This window comes from Bacillus rossius, chromosome 6 (genome assembly GCF_032445375.1).
Source record: "Bacillus rossius redtenbacheri isolate Brsri chromosome 6, Brsri_v3, whole genome shotgun sequence".
Lineage (NCBI taxonomy): Eukaryota > Metazoa > Arthropoda > Insecta > Phasmatodea > Bacillidae > Bacillus > Bacillus rossius.
Genome location: NC_086334.1, coordinates 9,592,399 through 9,612,738, shown reverse-complemented (window position 1 = coordinate 9,612,738; position 20,340 = coordinate 9,592,399). Strand labels below are relative to the sequence as shown.

Here is a 20,340-nt window from a genome sequence, read left to right as displayed (position 1 = left end):
CCCAACCTGTATTATAATTCTGTTTTCCTTAAAAAATGTTTAATATATCAAATAATTTTAAAAACTGATCCATTATTTCAAAATAGGAATTAAAAAATGGAAATAGGAAATAAAAATATTCATATATAAAAATTAATAATATTCGCAGCAGAAACTCAACACACTAAAACTATGCCACAAATTCTGACAAGAAAAATACATGTCTCATTTCTTGTGTACTCTGTGACGTATCTCAAGTATTTCTTAACTTCTTAAGTTTGGTTGACACAGTTTCATAGCATTTTGGCATTTAGTACATTTCTATATGAATTGAACATAATACTTTTCTTCCAGAAATCAATTGCTGTGTCAATGAATAGTGGAAAACCGAAGTCATAATATACTTACTAGCCTCATTCCATACCACCTCTTTGTAAAGAAGTCCTCTCACATACCAGTTAATATTATGAAAGGTTTCACTGTTTATAATTTTTTTAAATGCTTTTAAAGGATCAACTCTCACATGATGCAAAATGCATAAAGATGTGAAAAGAGGGAAATGTGTGCTGCATTATATTAGGGACGGTAAAGAATTGAGCAGTAGTATAACAGGAAGTGCAATATAAAAAAAACACTCTTCAAAAACTAAATACGCGTGTTTTAATAGAGCATGAATTTTTATCAAGTGGCTGATAACTACTACTTAGTACACAATATAAAACTTTTGTGACATTCCTTACAAGTGCAATCACTGCCACAACGTGTAAGAAAGTAGATCCAACAGCAATTTAATAAATATTAAGAATATTTTGTGCTTGAATGCTCTATTACAGTTTCATATGTCTTTCTAATATATCAAAACTATTTGTACTTTTCCACAAAGTTTTTTTGTAGCCTGGAACATTATTCATTAACACCACCTTTTAAATATAAAATAGTAATTAAAACATAGTGAGTTAAAATGAATCTAACATCAACTAAGAAATTTTGTAAAAATCAATGCAATTTGTATCTCTAACACAGTAGTATAAAGTTCATACAATTAAGAGGTTCCTTAAAAATGCAGTCTGTAATAACGTTTTACACAAGAAAGAACAAAATACATGCTTAATCATACATACAAACAAACCTATTTGCCTAAAAAATAAGAGTTGCTTATACAGTTCAGACACCACAGTTTCTCTGCAGAGTTCTCAATGGTCACCTGACCGTCATATCCTCCACCAGAGATTCACACGGGAGTAGCAGAAACTTGTTCAGTCTCTTCAGTCTTGGAGCGTTTGGCAGTTTCTTCCCTCGCAGCATCTTCGGATGTCGCTCGACGCTTGGCAGTTTTGCTGCCGACGGACGCCAGGTCCGGGTGGAACTTGACTATGACAGCCGTCATGTTGTCACACCCGGTGCCGTCCCCCAGTGTGTTCGGTGCGAGACAGTGGTCAAACAGCTGTGGGCAGGCACAACATCCAGCCATTAGTTGCTTGTATTCCACAGCAGGCAGGGTGAATATACAGAGGGACCTGGTACCATACTTCCCAGGTTTGTAACATGGGCTGTGCAGGGACCATAGTTATAGAGAACCCACAAAAAAATTTGTTCTATTCATTTTGTAGTATGCTGAAACAAATTTAGGGTTCAAAGTAAAATTTTAAATAGGTAGTTGAAAACATGGACTGACTCAAATAGAACTACAGTAGAACCCCGATTTTGCGAACACGGATTTAACGAAAACAGCGATTTAACGTAAAGGTTTTCAGGAACCATCAAAAAACACCAATTTATTAAAATAATAATATTAATAATATAGATTTCCAAAAAATGAAAGTAAATTGTAATGGAATCTTATTGAAAAAATACACTCTGTGGTGTCAGTAATAGAATGGAGGTACTATATATTAATATGTGCCTTTGCATCATCTGTCCAAATACGAAAAAATTAAAAGAATTGTTCAAATTGCTTCAAAACTCCGGGCGCTGTAACTGAATTGCGTAGGTGCGTGCCGTTGAGCGCGCCTGGACAGATAGACTGTCCGCGACACATGACATTATGAAGGGTTTCTTTGTCAGCATCCCCCTCCCCCTCCACTATCCCTGGCATGACTCACCACGTTATCTTCCAGTTCCAATCACGCCGGCATAGTAACAGTGCTAGCCAATAATCACACGTTTCCAAATATTCCCTTTCCCATCCTCCAGGTTTTTTCAACTTGTGACCATGTCACACCAATACGCCATTATCATTATTCTCTAGAGGTGTAAAAGTAACGAAAAAAAGCGTACCCGTATGTATTCGTTACTATAACAATTAGTACTCGTTACTATCTATCACGTTACGTTACTCGTTACTTCTGATACCGCATAACATGCTGTTATGTTGCAGCAACGAATCGAGTCATATTGCGTACGCGTACAGTATGACGTCGCGTAAATAATAATAAATAGAATATAAACAATTAACAATATTTGATAATTAACAGTTTTTGTTAACCAAGAAACAATTAAATCTCATTAGAGCGGCTTTTTTTATATTATCTCTTTAAGATAAGAACAAAAGAAACGTGAAAATACACGATAATAAAAAACAAAAACATACATATTTCTAATTTGTAAACAATACTTTCTTACGTTGTTTCTGTTCTAATCTCAAACAGTAAAAAACTTTGACGACGAATTTCCAAATTATACTTTACTTAATAAACAAACATAGTTCTTTGTAATGCAAATTCATCGAATATGCGCGCACATGCGTAAAACAATCAAATAATGCCAGTAACGAGATGCAGACGTGTGGAACGTTTCGTTACTCGTTACTAGATGGCGCACCCGTTACTCAGTACCGAATAAATACGGTTTGCTACAGCTCTATTAATCTCAGTAAGAGCTTTGTGCGCGGTGTTTAGTTTTTGGAATACGTTTTTTATAAGTGCTGCGCAGCTCAGCGAACAAAGAGTCAGCCGGCGGCTACGCCGCGCCGTAACAGCAGCTGCCGAGTACAATGACCTTTCTCCGCGTACGGTGCGCTATTAACGGTAATTTCCATCAATTTGCGGCCATTTTTTTTAAATTTTTTACTGTGACGCAATGTGTATGTAGCTTGTATTTGTTATAAACGCTGCAGGTTGCGACTGTATTTTAATAAACTTTAACGTATTTCTTACACTTTACATATTTTTAAACTTTTTTTATTTATATGCCTCATTTTTCACGGTTACTGAAAATCTGTATGTACGACCGAGGTGTACGTACGAACCGGGGACCGTACGAGCGAGATCAAAAACGATGAAGATGGAAAGTTGACGAAGTCTGAGATAGCACGGCAGCACAAGATATCAGCGTCGACCCTGTCTACGATATGGAAACGTAGGGAAGCGATTATGAGTGCGGGGGTCATTGAAAATCAGTAAATCGGATTTAACGAAACATCTATTTAGAGTAAACATTTTCGGTAACCATAGCACTTCGTTAAATCGGAGTTCTACTGTAACTATTTTGGAATCACACAGTATCTTCATTGCACAGCCTGTATGCCACAATAGAAGGGTTTGATATAAGCCTTCACCTGTGAGTTTATTTTAAGCATTCTAAGACAGCTCGTTTGTAAATCAAAACCAACCAGTTTCAACAAGATGTGATAAGATGCTACCCACAGTACTCTATAGTAACGGTGGACCCTTTTTAAATAGAAAATGAATTTTTTGTGTCATTTTGTGCTCATTAAATGGGTAAATATAATAACCCCAAAATATATTAAAATAATGTTTAGGTTAATGCTATAATAAATTATCAGTCATATATTATTCTGATGTTTTAGGCGGGAAAACGTCTTATGCAGTGTCATCTGAAAGTTTTTACTGTGTTTAAAATTTGGACTTTTCAAGGGCTACGCAGATCTTTGCCTTAGTAGAGTTCTTATCACATTTATACTACTGTTCTCCGCTGTGGTGTACAGTATTATCGAGCAGTGCACATGTGGTTACGTGACCTTACATCACCTGCCAGCTACCACCCACACTATTAGTAACATGCATCACAAAAGCTTGCGAAATACTAAAATTCTAACAGGATACTCCACACCAGTAGGCACGAAACTTCCTTCCAAGGAAACTCCAACCTTGTTGGTTCTCTGCTGCTAGCCACAACCAAGCTCAAACATTCACTCCACATTGCAGCTAAGTCACGGACACATACCTTCTCGCATATCTGCGACAGCTTCAAGGCACCCTGTGCGACGAGTGGTCGAACAAAGTCGACAACCTCTTGGCTGGACATGTAGTTCCATATCCCGTCACACGCTAGGACCATGAACTCATCCTCTGCAGGGTCGATCAGCAACGTTCGAACATCCGGGAGAGCAGTTATCATCTGCTCTTCCAGTGGCAAGTTCTTGTTCTGTTTGTAGGCATGGTCGCCTGAGAATAAAAAGATGAGAACATGCTGTTACTAAGTACACATGAATCTATAAAGACCTGGAAGAAAAATTTTCCACCATCCCAAACAATAAAGAAAATACACTTTATATATAAACATACAGTAGAACCCGTTTATAGTGAACCCGCCTATAATGAATTCCCGTTTATTGTGAATTTCCGTCTCGGTCCCGGCAAAATGATGTGAAGTTATGTATTAATTTATTTATTGGATATAGCGCACAACTTTTGTCAATGTGGATACGTTTTCCCGTGTACCACGAACAAATTTTGCCGACATAATGCACATTTATCTCAAATAGTTTCATATAATTACAAGTATTTTCACAAAACGTCTATTCTGGATCACATTAACGTTTTTCTCCGCAATATGCTACTCGATTGTCCACTATTTATATTATAAACAAATCGTAATTGAGTGGCCTCGGTAGGCTAAATGTAGCCAGAAATGGTGCTCAGTTCGGTGAAAATAAAAAATAGTTTACCCTGCATAGTTAAAGAATGGGCGAACGCGTTAATATTTAATAAGTTATCAAAATTAAACATAAATTACCGCCACACAAATACGTATGTACTTTATAGCAGCAAATTCAATATTTTAACGTCTCATTTTTATTGTTCACGTTTCGGACATTTTGATTGAGTAAGGTTCGTAAGACTACCACTACATAGAACTCTGTGGACTAAATTTTTCCATAGAAAGTAAGAAATTTTCGTTCCAGCTTTAGCAACTGCGATACTAAATGATACGTAGTGATCTTTGATGCACCAGACTCGTTAATTTTTGTTTATTTTCTTTTGACGGTAAAAAGAATTTCGTGTTATTAAGCTGCAAATTTGCTTCAATAAGAAATATGTACATAAAAAAGGGTGAAAAACGCGTTAAAAAACGTAAGGCATTATCTGTGCGAGATAAACTGTACATTATTAAAAAGGTAGACTCCAACCCCACTGTCCCGCACGTGTTAATAGCAAAGGAACTGGGAATCGCAACATCCACATTAAGTACAATATTAAACAAGCTGAACAATCTTCTTTCTCAACCTGCGAATACGCCTGAAAAAAGGAAAATACGCCGATGTCGAAGAACCATTAATAGAAAGTTTGTACATGTGTAGTGTATTAAAAATAATATCTGCATTTGCTCATTTAACTGTTGCTTTGAGTTTTTTCATTCGTTCTTTTCTTGGCTTAGGCCTATGTGTAGTTAAGATTATGCTTTTGAGTATGTATTGCCAATATAAAAGTTTTCCCAGATATAAAGTTTCCCCTCTATAGTGAACATATAAACTACTCCCTTCAGATTCATTATAACAGGGTTCTACTGTATATATAAACAACACCAAAATTTACAATTTTAAATACAAGATCAAAATCAAATGATCCAAAACCAATACAAATCTGATTCAATGCTTTTTTTGTAAATAACATTAGAGCAAGTCTCCAGAAATCCAATATTTGCAAGTACCTCCGTAAAATTCATTATTGAAGATTTTTTTAAACATAACAAAAAAAGTAATTTACTCCATAAAATTTGTGCATCGTACAAGAGACATTATGCCATTAACTACACAACATTAAAGTAGTATAATTAAATTACAGAAAAACTGGAGTAAACTATTTCTAGGGAACCAAAAACAGGTGAACAGAAAATTGATGGGGGGGAGGGGGGGGAGGGGGGGGACACCTAAATAAATTGAAATTGTACTTTTATCACGTGCATCAATTTTTTAGGCATCAGTTGGAAACAATTACAGTGAGAATACCGAAAATTGGGAATATAAGGTGATACCGATTCTAGGAACGATTACATTGATACATCACTTAATAAAATAAAAATATTTACAGACATTTTTCCATAGAATTTTTTTACCAATTTTTTGCACTGCCGTTAGTTTTTTAAACCAAATTCTGGACAGTTTTGATTTTATTTCTAAGAACACTTTGGGCCAATTTTATTTAAGGTTTTTTTTTCTGGTATCCTTTACTCTGGACGTCTGTTATTTACACATCAATGATACCCCCCCCCCCTTTTTTTTACGAGATGCCACTGAAAGAACACTTTGGACTAGCTGGTAGTAACACCACTAAATGTGTACTCTGTATAATACAATTACGAAGGACTGAATAATACATTTGGCCAGATACAATCACCAGATGGAATGGATACAATAACGAAGATAAAAGTTTCCCCTACCTAAGGCTCGAGACAAGTTGAGTCCGCCATTAACTCTTCCATCAGCCGTGACCTTGCCGCCCGCCTTCTCTATCCTCTCCATCTCCACCTCGTCCTCTGGTTTGTGGTCGAGACTCATCTCCACTGCCTGGCCGTTCCGGCAGACGATGCAGCGCGAATCGCCGGCGTTGGCCACGTACAGCTCTCGCCCGCGCAGCACCGCCACCACGGCCGTGCAACCGCTGTCTGCCCCTGGCTGCATCACAAGCACCCACGCTCGCCATCCAAACACAACAGCTAATCCTTGACTGCTATATACAGTAAAACCCAGTTGTTACAACCCCATTCATTACGACCCCCTCTCTAATACAATACCTCTACGAGGAAATGCTGCATTTCTCTTGGTGATCACTGTACTTCACATGGTACTGTAAACATCCTCCCCATAGTCCTACTACAGGTAACGGTTGCGATGCTACGACACGTCTCGCAGACGAGCGGAAAACCCGGCGCCCAGCAGCAAACCATTTTGATGTCACTTGCTCTAGGAAGTGCTAACCCCTCCCTGTTTGCTTCTGTTATTAGGACTTAAGATTTCTCTTGGATTTAATTATTGTTTGTTGACAACTTACTACGGGACGCCTACAGTTCACAGGGATGAGAGTCACTTCCTAACAGTTCAAAAGTTCTCCAAAGTTTGCCCATTGCTCGTGAAAAAACACCACCATACTGCAAGGATTTATGTATTTTACAACCTTAAAGTATTTTAAATAACACTAACCTAACCCAACCAACCTTTGATTTTAGTTATGATAACCTAACATCCCGAAAACAAATTAAGAAATACTTCAATGTCACACATAGCGATGGTAACATCTATTCTTTGGATTTAAGTTAAGTTAAGTTAGAAGGGTAGGGTAGGGTAGGGTAGGGTAGGGTAGGGTAGGGTAGGTTGTGTGTGTGTGTGTGTATGTGTGTGTATGTGTGTGCGCGCATGTGTGTGTGTGTGTGTGTCACATGTAATATACAAAGGTACTACTGGAAATATATTGTTTTTCACTGGGAAGGTAAAAAAGACGGGGAGGTTTAGCTTTTAAGCTCTCCGTGATACTGGGATTATATTTATAGTTCTCGGTGCTCGTTAATTAGTCAAGAACTAGAAATAACTAGAGGCACTGGAAAATCGTAAAAACGACATAGGCGCGAATAAAAGCAACAAAATGGTTTACCAACGAATAAACGCTACAATCCCGTTTTTAGAAGTAATTATTAAAATTTGAAGTAATATTAAAATTTACAGGTAATTTTATGTTTACATAATATTTTTAAATAAACCATTTCATACTATTAACGGCCTAACCTCATACAATAAAGAACATTGTTTATTTTATGCATCTTCTTACCGTGTTTGAAGATTACCTAATAAACTGTGACAATGGCGAGCCATGTAAACAATCAACACGATCTATGAATATTAACACAAGCAATCAAATTATTTACTGTTAAATGACAACTAAAATATAAAAATGCATTAATTTAAATTTACAACACACGCAGCTTATATTTGGCAACTACAAAAAAAATACGAAACTCTACTTCAGTCAAATTCGTTAGCATTTTAACGGGAAAAAAAGATGGCAGCAATGTAGCTCTATGCTTTTGTTGCTCATTTGTTGAACGTACCTAATGTTTTCCTAATTTCCTAACCCGAAAAACAAACGGTAATCTGTGAAAATAAAATATTGCGCTGCTATTCACAATAAAATTAAGGTTATTAACCAGTGTTGATGCTGAATGGTTTTTTAGTAAATATAATTTAACTGTCACAGATCGAAGAACCAGCATGACTGAAAAGACTGTTGAAACATGCTCAATGCTGTCTTTTAATTTTTGTTAGTGGCATATGTGTTTGGTAAAGTTACATTTTATTTAAGAACTCTGTGAAAATTATTTTTGATATTCGGCTTCGTGAAAGTGATTTTTGACACTTATGTTTGTTACTTGAACAACATTGACTGGTTTTTGCATTGATATTTTAACATCTCAGTTGCAAATTTTTATTTTAGTGTTAATTTATTGATGTAGGTACTTTACAAATGTAATATTTAAACTTTTATGTTACATGTTATTAAGGGGAAATTTTATATTATAGGACAGCTATAGCATCGTGAATTATGTATATAGAAAATTTTCAAAACCGTTTTGAAAATATGAAATAATCGAACAATGAATAATAGAATCACGTAAGAATTTTCTAGTCTGTTAAAATTAAAGCTATATAAATGCTATATGGCAAAATATAAATGCTACGAACAGCCATTATAAACGCTATTTTGAAGTGCCTCTAGAAATAACACATCATGGCTCAGGAATATTTAAAACTACTCTGTTAATAACTTTATTTTCAGGAATGTTGAATATAATTTAACCTCTGCGACAATGATGAACGATTACTTTAAAAAGTCTGTAGCCAGTGATATCAGTTCTACTTCTTTCCTAGTTCTCTGTTCGGTTCCGGTTCTTAAAAATCGATTCATGCTTCTCAGTTAATCTTCACACAATTTCAGGTCACACCAAAAATAGTGTGTCCTAATAATGGTGAGTTTAACATGACTCATCGGCAAGCACCCCACTTAACCAAAAGAGACCACATATATGCCACTTAGCCCCTAGTAGCACAGTTGTTTCACGTATCAATAGATACAATTATTTACATAAAAAAAATTAATCCCACTTATACCCAACTTAAAACAAAATATTTTAAGAGAAGCTAATTTTAATAAAAATGATTAGACATTTATTTACTTATTTATTGTCACATGCCCACCAACAGCCAAGGGCTTCAGAGGTGTGCATGACACTTGAAAGACACATAGATATTCGCAGCAAGAGCACGGACAAACACCCCCGTCCCCTTTCTAAAGGCAGGAAGGCCGGAATAAAAACGCAAATGGCAAGAAAATGTAAGGAATGTAAAAAGGGATTATTACACTCCATTAGCATTATAAGAGACTTAAGAAACTTATGTGTAAAATATATGAAAGAGAGATCTCAAAATGTATATAAATTAGATGATATTGGAATGCCTGAGCACTAGGCTACATGCACAACATTAGTGATAACTAAACTCACCTCATCTAAAATCTTCTCTTCATAATCTTCCTCTTCTTCTTCTTCTTCCTCCTCCTCCTCCTCACCTTCCACAACATTCGCTTCCTCCTCTTCTTCCTCAGCCTCCTCTTCCCCACCCTCTTCTCCTTCCTCTTCACTTCCTTTACTGTTTTCTTCTTCATTATCCTCCGCATCTTCACTGCTAAAGAAAAAACGACTGGCATGTCATATTTAATGTAATATTATAATACAAACCACACAACCAAAACCTTGTAATTATATACGAGGAACATATTCTTTCGTTATTTTTATCCTAAACCAAATCTAAAGAACTAAAACACTAATTTTCTTAGCAAAAGTCAGTAACAACAAAATTTCCTGGTTTTCATGAGTATTGGCCTACCCAAGATAAGAAACAACCTAGTTGAACCTTGATTTTTCGAGAAAGGGAAACGTGGCGGACTTTGCCATAACATGTGGGTTTTCTCCGAGTACTCCCATTACCTCCACATATTCATTCTGTTGCTGGTCCATGCTCCATCTCATCTCACTCACGCAGTCTCCAGGTTGGCCAGAACGATATGCCATCCCTCAGGTAGAACAGCCAGCTCCTGCAAGAGTCGGCCTCATCCCGTCCATGTAGACCCTGCCTCAGGCGGGAAACTACGTGTCCATATTCAATGTGAATCAGGCATCTTAGTCGTCAAATCACCACCAACATTCTCTTGCCATTTCACAACAGATTATTGCTACCAGAGAAAACAATCAAGCAACTCATTGGAGGTTTATCCATTTGGCCCTTACTACACAAATATTCAAATAGAAAAAAAAATGTGTGTGTGTGGAGTTCACGTGCGACATAAGTGATACTTCTTTCTTATTGGGTATGCCTGGCACTGTAATCATCTCGACTGGCTGCAGATCGAATTACTAAAACATTTCTTGTGAACAGTGAACAGGCAGTAGGATTGAGACTAGACCAGCAACAGACATATGTACACATGTTGATGTCAATTCAAAATAGTTTTCTTTTAAGGTACAAGTTTTTTTTTCTTCGTCATATGTAAGTGAATAAACCGCAGTGCACTACAGAACCTTCCCTCACCTGTCCTCGCCTTCAAAGCTCTCGTCTCCTTCCTCGTCGTCTTCGTCGTCCACCTCCGTCGGCGCTCTCAGCAGGGAGCGGTACAGGGCGGCCGCGATGCGCGGCTTCAGCGCAGACAGTTTTGCAGGCGTCAGCTTCTTCTCTCCTCCAACACCCTCCACGGTGCTCGAGATCCTATCAGTCTTTTCTTTGCCCTTCTCCTTGTCCATGTCTACATCGCCGTTCTCGGCGGGCACGCACGAACTAGAGACATCGTTACCACCACTGCAAATTACCACCAACAGAATTAGTGGAACTGGACAGTTTGGGAAGTCAACAAAAAAAACAGTAATTTGTAAAAACTTTCATTACTGGATCCAACTGAATACAACTGATTTGGATCAATCAAAACTTCTTACTAAAGCACTTGAGACACAGTTGTAAATATTTTGTTTTTAGTGGCTTGCCAAAAGCTAAACAATATTTATGAAACTTTTTTTAATTTAAACAGTGTACATATTCTGAATAAATAGTAGGTAATAAAAGAGCACAAACAACTTCTTATAGCCAAAACATAGCATAAAAATCATGTTCTGGTGAACATGAGCTGCAATGAAAATTCTATTACCAGTATCCCATCTAACATTATTTTCCTGTCTCATCGGACCATCCTTTAACACCATCCTTTTATCAACACTATGTACCCAAAATTGAACCATAAAACTTTAAAACAATATGTAACCGAGTGTAATCAGGCCCAAGACTATAAACTATTGACTGTGCTTAAAATTAAAACAAAGTTGTTTGTATTGATTAGGTTAACAAAAATCAGAAATGGATTATTAACTGCACATGAATTTATAATTTAAATACAAGCCAGTATAAAAGCATTAATACAAGACGAAGTACAAAAAATTACCGATACTGTTTTCTAACAAGACGTCAATTTTCCTGCATTTTCTAGGTTTTGAAGATACCTGTTGAATTCCCAGAGGTTTCCTTGTCTGCAGGAACCTGTCATCGGTGACATTATGTCTCACTTAAGTTGGTATATGTATTTAAATGAAGTAAACTATGATAAATATACTTGACTGAAGTTGAGGCAACATCAATGCAGAACACAGTTATGTGTAGAAAACACTACATTAAAGCTAAAAAAAATAAATCCTAAGAGACAATGAAATGGAAATATCAAACCTGTCATCGTTGGCCTCTTCACAGTCTTCAGTGATGGTCCCATTCACTTCAGGTTTGCCACTCTCGCAAGCGCTCTTTGCCTCGGCAACTGTGACCGACTTGCGAGCGTCTCCCGAGCTGTCCGGGGCGTCCCCCCCCTCCTGCGCCGATGAGACGCGGTCGTCCGCGCAACTGCCGTTGACCGCGGAGGAGCTGCTGACCTCCGCGTCGCCGCCGCAGCCCCGGGGGGCTCCCGAGCACCCGGCCACCGGCTCCTGCTGGCGCCGCACGCACGGCGACGGGAACAGCTTCTTCGCCAGCCGGCCGGCCACGGGGCCGTTCTGGTACTTGGCCATCACCTGCTCCAGGGGCATCTCCGCCTCTTCGAACAGGTTCTTCACGTTCTCTTCTTCGTCCTCCTCTTCGTCCTCCTCCACACCATCGTTGGTGTCTGCATTTTCTGAAAACATGCACACGCAATGTCATTTTCTGGAATAAAGATTCTACATTATCTTTAGGACAGAACACACAAAACCATGTCATCCAGCCCAAGTCTCACAGTAACTCAGTGTATCCCAAATAGAATGCAATTAGTTTATAGACATAATATTTAGACAGTTTGGCAAGAATTTCTTCTTTAAATACTTAAATCATTGATTGATAAATAAAATAATAAAGGATTAATAATTATTTAATAAAAAGTGTAAACAGTGGCAGTGTTTTTTTTCCCAATAAACACTATCATGTACACATTTAAATGATGGTATCAAAAGGAGTAGCGTAACACCACTACCACCAACTTGACTGATCCTCAGAATAAAGTAATGGATCTTGTCCAACAAAGGTGCCAGCTCTACCAAGCACAACTTGCTTCACTGTCAGGAGTAGCCCAAACCTCTCTGAGTGGAGATTTACATTCAGCTCCAGTGAACATCAAGCTCTGGTATTGGCTATTCATTCTACACATCATGTGAGGCACCTACGTGCGAGTACCAAGGCCATACATTTGGAATTGTCCCCGCTTGTCTACAGAGGCATTCCTTACAGTGCTCCAACAATCCACAGGACAAACAGGTACGTGTTCAATGTTGTTAACTGCAGAGGCAGCTCAAAGTAACTCAATGTTGTGGAATGGTACAATGAAGGCCCTCCTATCCGCGTGGATGCAGGGTCTGATCTAGATGAAGTAACAGCATTTAGGAATGAACTAATTTTTAATTTGGCTCTATTGTTAATTATTATTTGTATTTTTGTGTGTGGATGTTGGCAAACTTGGTGATAATGAAAATTAACGAAGACAGGAAATGGCTTGTACCGTGGCTTTTTTTTTTTGAGCTGGATAGAGGAAAAATGTTATTAAGGGTCTAAAAAATGACGCAACAAAAGTATTCTGAAATTACAACCAAATCATACCTGCATCTTGATTTTTATCTGATTTTTTGCTGTCTGCAATTTTTTTCAAAACAGCAATTACATCTGCAGTGGCCAATGTTTTGTCAAATTCTATGAAACACTCTTTCAAGGCTTGTATGAAGTCTTCTTTCTGGTACGCCTCGCAACTCTTCAGGAACTTGGGCAAGTTCTGCGCACAATACTCGGCTACTTCGTGTCCCCCATGGCCGTCGTAAACAGCAAAAAACGAAGTGACCGGATCATAATTGATTATACAGTTATGGGCATCCTGCAACACAAAATACAAATCAAATTCAGAGCTTACAATTCAAAAATATAGTATTCATTACCCTGCAACAGCCCAAATACCATTTCCAGTCAATGGAACTTTGATTTATGTGGTTACCTTCTACCTTAGTCCAAGCGAAGCTATTTGCACAGGAAGGATATTGTTCTTTTTTTCTTCTATTGTTAAAAACAAACTACATATTCATTCATATTCTATTTAGAATTACAAATCAACTAATTTTTAGTTATCCATTATTTCATTGATGTTTTATTGCTTATCCAAAGTATTTATTAAGAGTTAAAATACTTATATTTAATTCAATTTTCTAAATAGAACTGTATTATCTTATTCTTGTTGCAATGTTATCTCTCTTTTCTGTATTATTTTAATTTACTTGTCCTTGTTTTGTCAATCTTTTTGTTTGTTTGAATTGTTTATTTCTGTTTGTTATTGTTATGTTTGTGTATTTGTAAGTCTCTGTTGTTTGCCTAGTTGCTCCTGAGGGTCTTGCCTCCAAGTGGTTCCTGCCAGCCTGGTGTCTGATGGCTGCCGGTGGCAATGTGCTTGCAGTAACTATAACTTCATTTGTCTTGTCACTCAGTGACTGTTGGTGGGCATGTAACAAATTAAAAAAATAAAAAAATAAATAAAACTCCTATTTCCTCTAACCCGCCTTCCCCATCACCGAGAATTTTTCTGTCATAGAAAAACCCACTGTGAAGTAATTTCCCAGACGGGACTGTAGCCAACATTTATCTTCTATATATTTAAAAATTTATGTGTGTATGTATGTTCCCTATGGACTCCATAATGGCTGAATCGATTTTGATGAAATTTTCAGGCAATCTTCAGATTAGCCCAGTGGGTGATCCGGTGAAGTTTGGTAGTGATAGGATTAACAGAATTTTTATTTTGGCTTTTTCGTGTCATTTACAATACAAATTATACAAAATTAGATTTTTTTAAAAAAGATTTTTGAACATTCACAATTCAAAGTGATATTAGGGTAACTCGTTCTTCATAAAATAAAAAATGTTTCATTATAAACTGTGCTATGCTAATTCTCTAAGCACAGCTTTAACTTCTGTATTTTTATAATTCTATATCGTGTGTTATTCTTTGGGTTCTTTTGTCAAAATAAACTGTTTGATTAACATCTGATTGGGCAGAACATTTTGTTAGAAGGTCCTACGAGTTTATTTTTTCAAGAACATTTAGTATTTTCAAACGTTCTTGGAAACTATTAAGTTTTATAGCCAGTCCATTTTTGTTCTTTTAAATCATCGTTGACTCAAATAGGCTACACAAAGTATCAAGAATATTTCTGAAATTACTGCATTAATGCTAGACCCATTGATTAACAAAGTTATAGAAGAGTTTGACATGGTCTTCTGACAAAAACCTTGCGGATTTTTGGACTTGAATTCTTTTGACAAACAAATTTTCTATCCAGTGATCAGAATTGCAACTCCGAAAATTTATTTCCTGGATATTGTGCATTGTGAAACTGTGGGGTAATTATAGCAAGAATCCACAATTACAAAACATTTGATTCAATGATCGGTTTGGAAGCTGTACTTACATAGTTCTTTTAAGTGACATTGAAATCCTAGCAACAAAACATATGTTTTCTTGAATTAACAATCAACCATTAAACTCGAGGTGCAGTCTCTTAGCGCAACACGTTATGGCATACTTTTTTTCCCCTAACGAGTGTGTCGTATAGACCTCCTATCCCACCTACCTCTCTTCCCAGTCATTTACACTCACTGGCTACTTCGCTACGCCGCAACTGCCTGACTAACCATGTTACACTGTGTTAAATTTTGAAGCAGTCTCCGAGACTGCACTTCAGAGTAAATGTCATGATTGTAACAATGAAATGATGTGAAAAAATTAAGCTTTAGAATCCAATTTCGAAGCCACCATAAAGAATATTCTAGGGATTCTAATGACTGTGAAACAGAGCACACAGTTTTAAAATACTATGGTAAAAATAAGTACAAACAGACAAAAAATCAGTTTAAATATAGTACATGAACATAGAAGCAGAACTTCTTTTTTTATTGAGAGCTACGGCACATAATGGTGTTGAAGCTGATCCTGAAATTGCATGAAATTTGGTATAAAATTATGATAAGCATTAATTATTTTGAGATTGACACAAATCAAACTTGCTAAATAAAGACGTACAAAAAAATTGATTTTGATATGTCAAAATTTAAGGCATTGTCTAATTTCTTCAGCAGTTTTCAAATTTAACTTTGAGTCCACCATGATAATCTTAAACAGTTGTTAGAGGAAAGGACATTTTTACAGGTTTTATTAGCAACCACCACAAAATATACATTTAAAAAATAATAATTAAATTTTAAATGAGACACTAAGTAGCTGTTTAACTTTTATTATGTGTTTTAATTTTATTCTTGGAATTTTTATGACAGTACAGTTTTCTTTAGCACTTGTGATTTGGTATTTAGTAGTCAGATTAGACATTGAATGATGCATCAAATCAAGTATTTTTGATTTTTTGATGTTTACGATGCAAAGGGAATTTTAAATCAAAGTTTTTGATCTTGGCAGACGACGTCATTATCAAAATTCAAGAAAACCTTGACATTTTCTATTCTACCTTTTTTCAGTTTTGATGATTTTGACCTGGAGGGACTGGTTTTTCAGCAACTACTGTTCAATTTTCAGGATATAGTATTTTGAGTACATTTTAACCAAAAATGCCAAGTAATATAAAAATTACCTAACCCAACCTACCATTCCCATTAGGTATTTAACTGTATTTTAAATGTAATAAAACTAAAGCTAACCAACTATTCAAATAATTTTACAATATTTTTAACGTAGCTAACCTAGCGTAACTGATTCTTCACACCAATTTGCAGTATTTTAAATGAAGCTAACCCCAACACAAAATACTGTTTTTAATGTGAATAACCTAAACTGACAGACCATACAAAAAATTTGGTCGAGTCCAAAATACAATACCATGCAGTTCAGATTTTTTTTAATTTTTTAGCATTAATAGGATATTCGTTTTATTGGGTTAGGTGAATCATAAAATTTATAGGTAAGATAAAAAAAAGGATTTTATCCCAACAGTAGATTAGTTTTGTGCTCATTGAAGCAATAGCAATAAAGCAAAATGTTTGGTGAAGTTAGATCAGCCACATAAAAACGAAATTCCATAAATTTGCATTACAATAGGGTAGTGATATTAATGAAGTCATCAACAAGGATATGCTAACATAATTACAACCTGTATGTTTTTATGGTAGAAGTACAGGAATAAAACTTAAACAGGAAAGATTCACATGCTTTTTTGAATTTTTTTTTAAAATTATCATACATAAAATAATATAATTTTGGTATTGTGTTCTACACTGGAACAGGACTAAGTAGTATAATACACACAAATTTTAAATTATTGTTGAACAATATTAACTTGATATGGAATTCGAATTGGGGTGGAAAAGTCTTGGCCCTGGACAGAACGTACTTACATTGTAAGCAAATCTTGCAAGTTTAACCTACTTCTAACTGTCTTATCAATTTGATTCTTTACAGGTAATGTTTCAATCAATTTATACCAACCATAAAGATATAAACACAATTGAATTGTTGTACCTAACATTTAAATAGTAATTTAAGCTAAACTACATGGAGTATTACAATGCCATTTTACTCCGTAATTAGGAAAAAAATGAAAATGTAACAAAAGCAATTTTCAAACATTTTTTTTTGGTTAACAATTCCATATCACTTATCCAATTTTATTCCTTAATCCTGGTGGGCAGGATCATGTATATATTATTCCCATGGTACCTGATGCTTGCTGTTTTAATTTAGCAGGCCTACACAGTAAGATACTGTAAAAACAAAACCTATATTTGTAATGTCCAGGATATTTTGACATACTAATTAAAACTACAGAAGCATCATGAACCACAAGACCAATGTATATAGGAACATACCATCAAAATCAAGGAATAAACTTGGATACGTGATCTAGAACTTGTTTGCCTTTGTTTCAGTACACCCCTCTACTTAATATTTAATGTATTAACAATAATATTTGAATTTTAATTTCTTTTTAATATTAATTTAATATTTTTTTTCTTTTTGTTAAATCAGCTACACAATGGAATGAAGGTTATGTAGTATATATATTTTTAAAGGTAAATATGTAGTTGGGCGGTATTTGCGAAAAAAAATGTTAAAAATCCGAAAAAAACTTTATTTTATGCTCTTCAACATCCTCTTTTCATTAAAAGTGGTGGCGGTAAGAAATTCCAAATAATTTAGGAGATATCAAATTTTTTAATTTCATCATATGTAGTTGAGCGGTATTTGCGAAAAAAAAATGTTAAAAATCAGAAAATACCTTTATTATATGCTCTTCAACTTCCTCTTTTCATTAAAAGCGGCGGAGATAAGAAATTCCAAATACTTTAGGAGATATCGAATTTTTTAATTTTGCAATACAAGACCCGTGGAACCATTCGAGCGACGCCATTTTTGTTATTTTGCCGTGTGTTCGTGAATACGTGAATCGTCAATGCGTAATTAATAAAATGGTTGATTAGGTCAGGTCAGTTACATTATTAATACTTTCAAACTAAGCAGACATTAAAAATAATGTGAATTAATTTTAATTATTCTTTAGTATTAAATTATTTATAATGTAACTGACCTTACGTAACAAACCCGTAACAAAGGATGCACAGTAACAAATCACGTAATTTTTTTTTGTTACTTATTACTTGTGCAACAATATCAAAATAACAAATAAGACTTTAAAATTAGAAACGTTAAAAACTCACCTAAATTGGAGGCGGTAATTAAAAACCGTTTTAAACAATAAATGAACTAAATAATCACGTATTGGTTCGTTTGAATTCTGGCCTATCACAAACAATCACGTGACATCATTATCCAATAAAAAAAGTAGATACTCGTACGTAAACAAGAAACAATGATAATCGCCACATCAATGCACTGGTATTGTGATGAAATTTAAAAATTCGATATCTCCTAAAGTATTTGGAATTTCTTACCTCCGCTGCTTTTAATGAAAAGAGGAAGTTGAAGAGTATACAATAAAGGTATTTTCGGATTTTTAACATTTTTTTTTCGCAAATACCGCCCAACTACATAATTACCCTTTTAAAGAATGTGGACAATAAATAGGCTAGGTAAGGTTAACTATTTAAATACTTCAAAATAACGTGGTCGGTTGACTGCGTTTTTGTCATTAAAAGTTCTATAACAAAAAATTGCCAATTGTTACCTAGTCACCTACATTTTAAATTGGTAATTTCTAACCAACAAATGAATAATTTTTAAGAATTTAATGTAGCTAACCTTACCCAAACGTCCAATTCACGATTTCAAAGATTTGTACTAAACGAACCTAACTACTCGTTAAAAACCAATTGCATGCAAATATACATGTTAATCTATTTGTATTATTAAAATGACGCCTTAGAAAATTATAATACATGTTAAGTAATGTAAAGGAGATATTAAATATTTTCAAAAAACGTATTTCATTCAGAATTACCTTACGTTCATATTCAAGTCGACTTAAACTTGAACGTTTTCATTTGACGGTCTATACAAATACATAAACAAAAAAAAGGCGGTACGTATCAAAATTAATACCGGCAAAATGGTTATCGAAATACAACAGACCAACAAACGTACTGTGTTACATCTGAAAATAATAAAAACCTTCTGTAATGGTGATCAGATATAAACAAGAGTGAAATATTTCCTTACCTCTTGAGTTATTCGCCATCCTTGCATTGAGCTTACGCCACATGACACAAAATCACCAACTTCATCGTGTGACACTTTATCAACAATAGGTTCAGAAAGGTAAGCACCCATTTTAATTAAGGTTGAATTATTATTTCACAGTTATTTTCGATAATAACACATACACCAATCAAAAATGAAACATGAACCCCATGCCTCAACTCGTGTTAAAAAAAGATGGACGTTGTAGCTCTATCAAGTATGTTTTCCTAGCGATTGCACTGCGATCTACCGCGCCATTCAATATTCAACTGTTTAGGCTTCTCATTGTAAAAAAAAAAAAAAATCCCACGAACAATGTTGCCAGCACAAACATATAGATAAGTCTGGCAACTTCCTAAACTTTTCCTAGGCATGATTCATCCGCTTAGTTTAGCTTATGGCGAGTTGCGTCTACTAGGTCTAGTAGTAATAGAAAATATTATTAACATTGTGTTTTATGGAGTTTCTTTTATAATGTAATATAATTGCTAATTTCATTTTTGTTTTGGAGATTTTTTCTGATATGTTTTATTTTATTCATTTTGGGGGTGGTAAGAATCTAATACAAAACAATGCATTAAATTTTCTCCATATTTTTCAGTAAAGCTGCAGTGAAGAGAGAGGATAACTTATCCTTGTATCTCATACATAGAACTAAATTGAACTCTTATTTGACGTCGTCCGGCCGGAGGCCGATTCAAGCCCGACTTGCGACCGCCCGCCAGTAAACCCACCTCTTTCCGGAACAGACCCTTGTCTGAAAGACATTGTACATGTCTCCGACCTGGTGCTTCTATGGAATGTTAGTTCAGCCAGCGCCCATAGATGGAAACTATAATTTATACACATACAGACTAAACAATGGTGTGTCTTGGCCTCAGCGGCCTTCGGGATT

At 35.6% G+C, this 20,340-nt stretch overlaps 1 protein-coding gene across 4 annotated transcripts; it reads right to left on the bottom strand.

Moving 5' to 3' along the window:
* Positions 1 to 619: 619 nt before the first annotated feature.
* On the bottom strand, positions 620 to 19,720 carry LOC134532583 (probable protein phosphatase CG10417). Of its 4 annotated transcripts, none has more exons than XM_063369134.1 (8): positions 19,425 to 19,720; positions 13,364 to 13,631; positions 11,972 to 12,410; positions 10,796 to 11,059; positions 9,712 to 9,892; positions 6,601 to 6,835; positions 4,165 to 4,385; positions 620 to 1,423 (listed from the first exon to the last, which is right to left on the bottom strand). In XM_063369134.1, exons 1-8 carry the CDS (start codon positions 19,533 to 19,535, stop codon positions 1,211 to 1,213), a joined length of 1,932 nt encoding a protein of 643 aa, XP_063225204.1. In that variant the 5' UTR covers positions 19,536 to 19,720; the 3' UTR covers positions 620 to 1,210. The 4 variants fall into 4 exon arrangements, with proteins under 4 accessions (XP_063225204.1, XP_063225201.1, XP_063225202.1 ...); XM_063369131.1 differs by having other exon boundaries at positions 9,712 to 9,889; positions 19,425 to 19,708; XM_063369132.1 differs by having other exon boundaries at positions 10,796 to 11,038; positions 19,425 to 19,708.
* Between the last annotated feature and the right edge of the window lie 620 nt (positions 19,721 to 20,340).

What these genes read in the sequence shown, in the direction of transcription:
- LOC134532583 (XM_063369134.1), bottom strand. Translation starts at nt 19,535, where the DNA reads ATGGGTGCTTACCTTTCTGAACCTATTGTTGATAAAGTGTCACACGAT. An exon ending in GATGGCGAATAACTCAAGAG is followed by an intron (nt 13,632 to 19,424) that starts GTAAGGAAATAT and finishes TTTGTGTTGCAG; the next exon opens with GATGCCCATAACTGTATAAT. An exon ending in AAGAGAAGATTTTAGATGAG is followed by an intron (nt 6,836 to 9,711) that starts GTGAGTTTAGTT and finishes CTTGTGATGCAG; the next exon opens with CCAGGGGCAGACAGCGGTTG.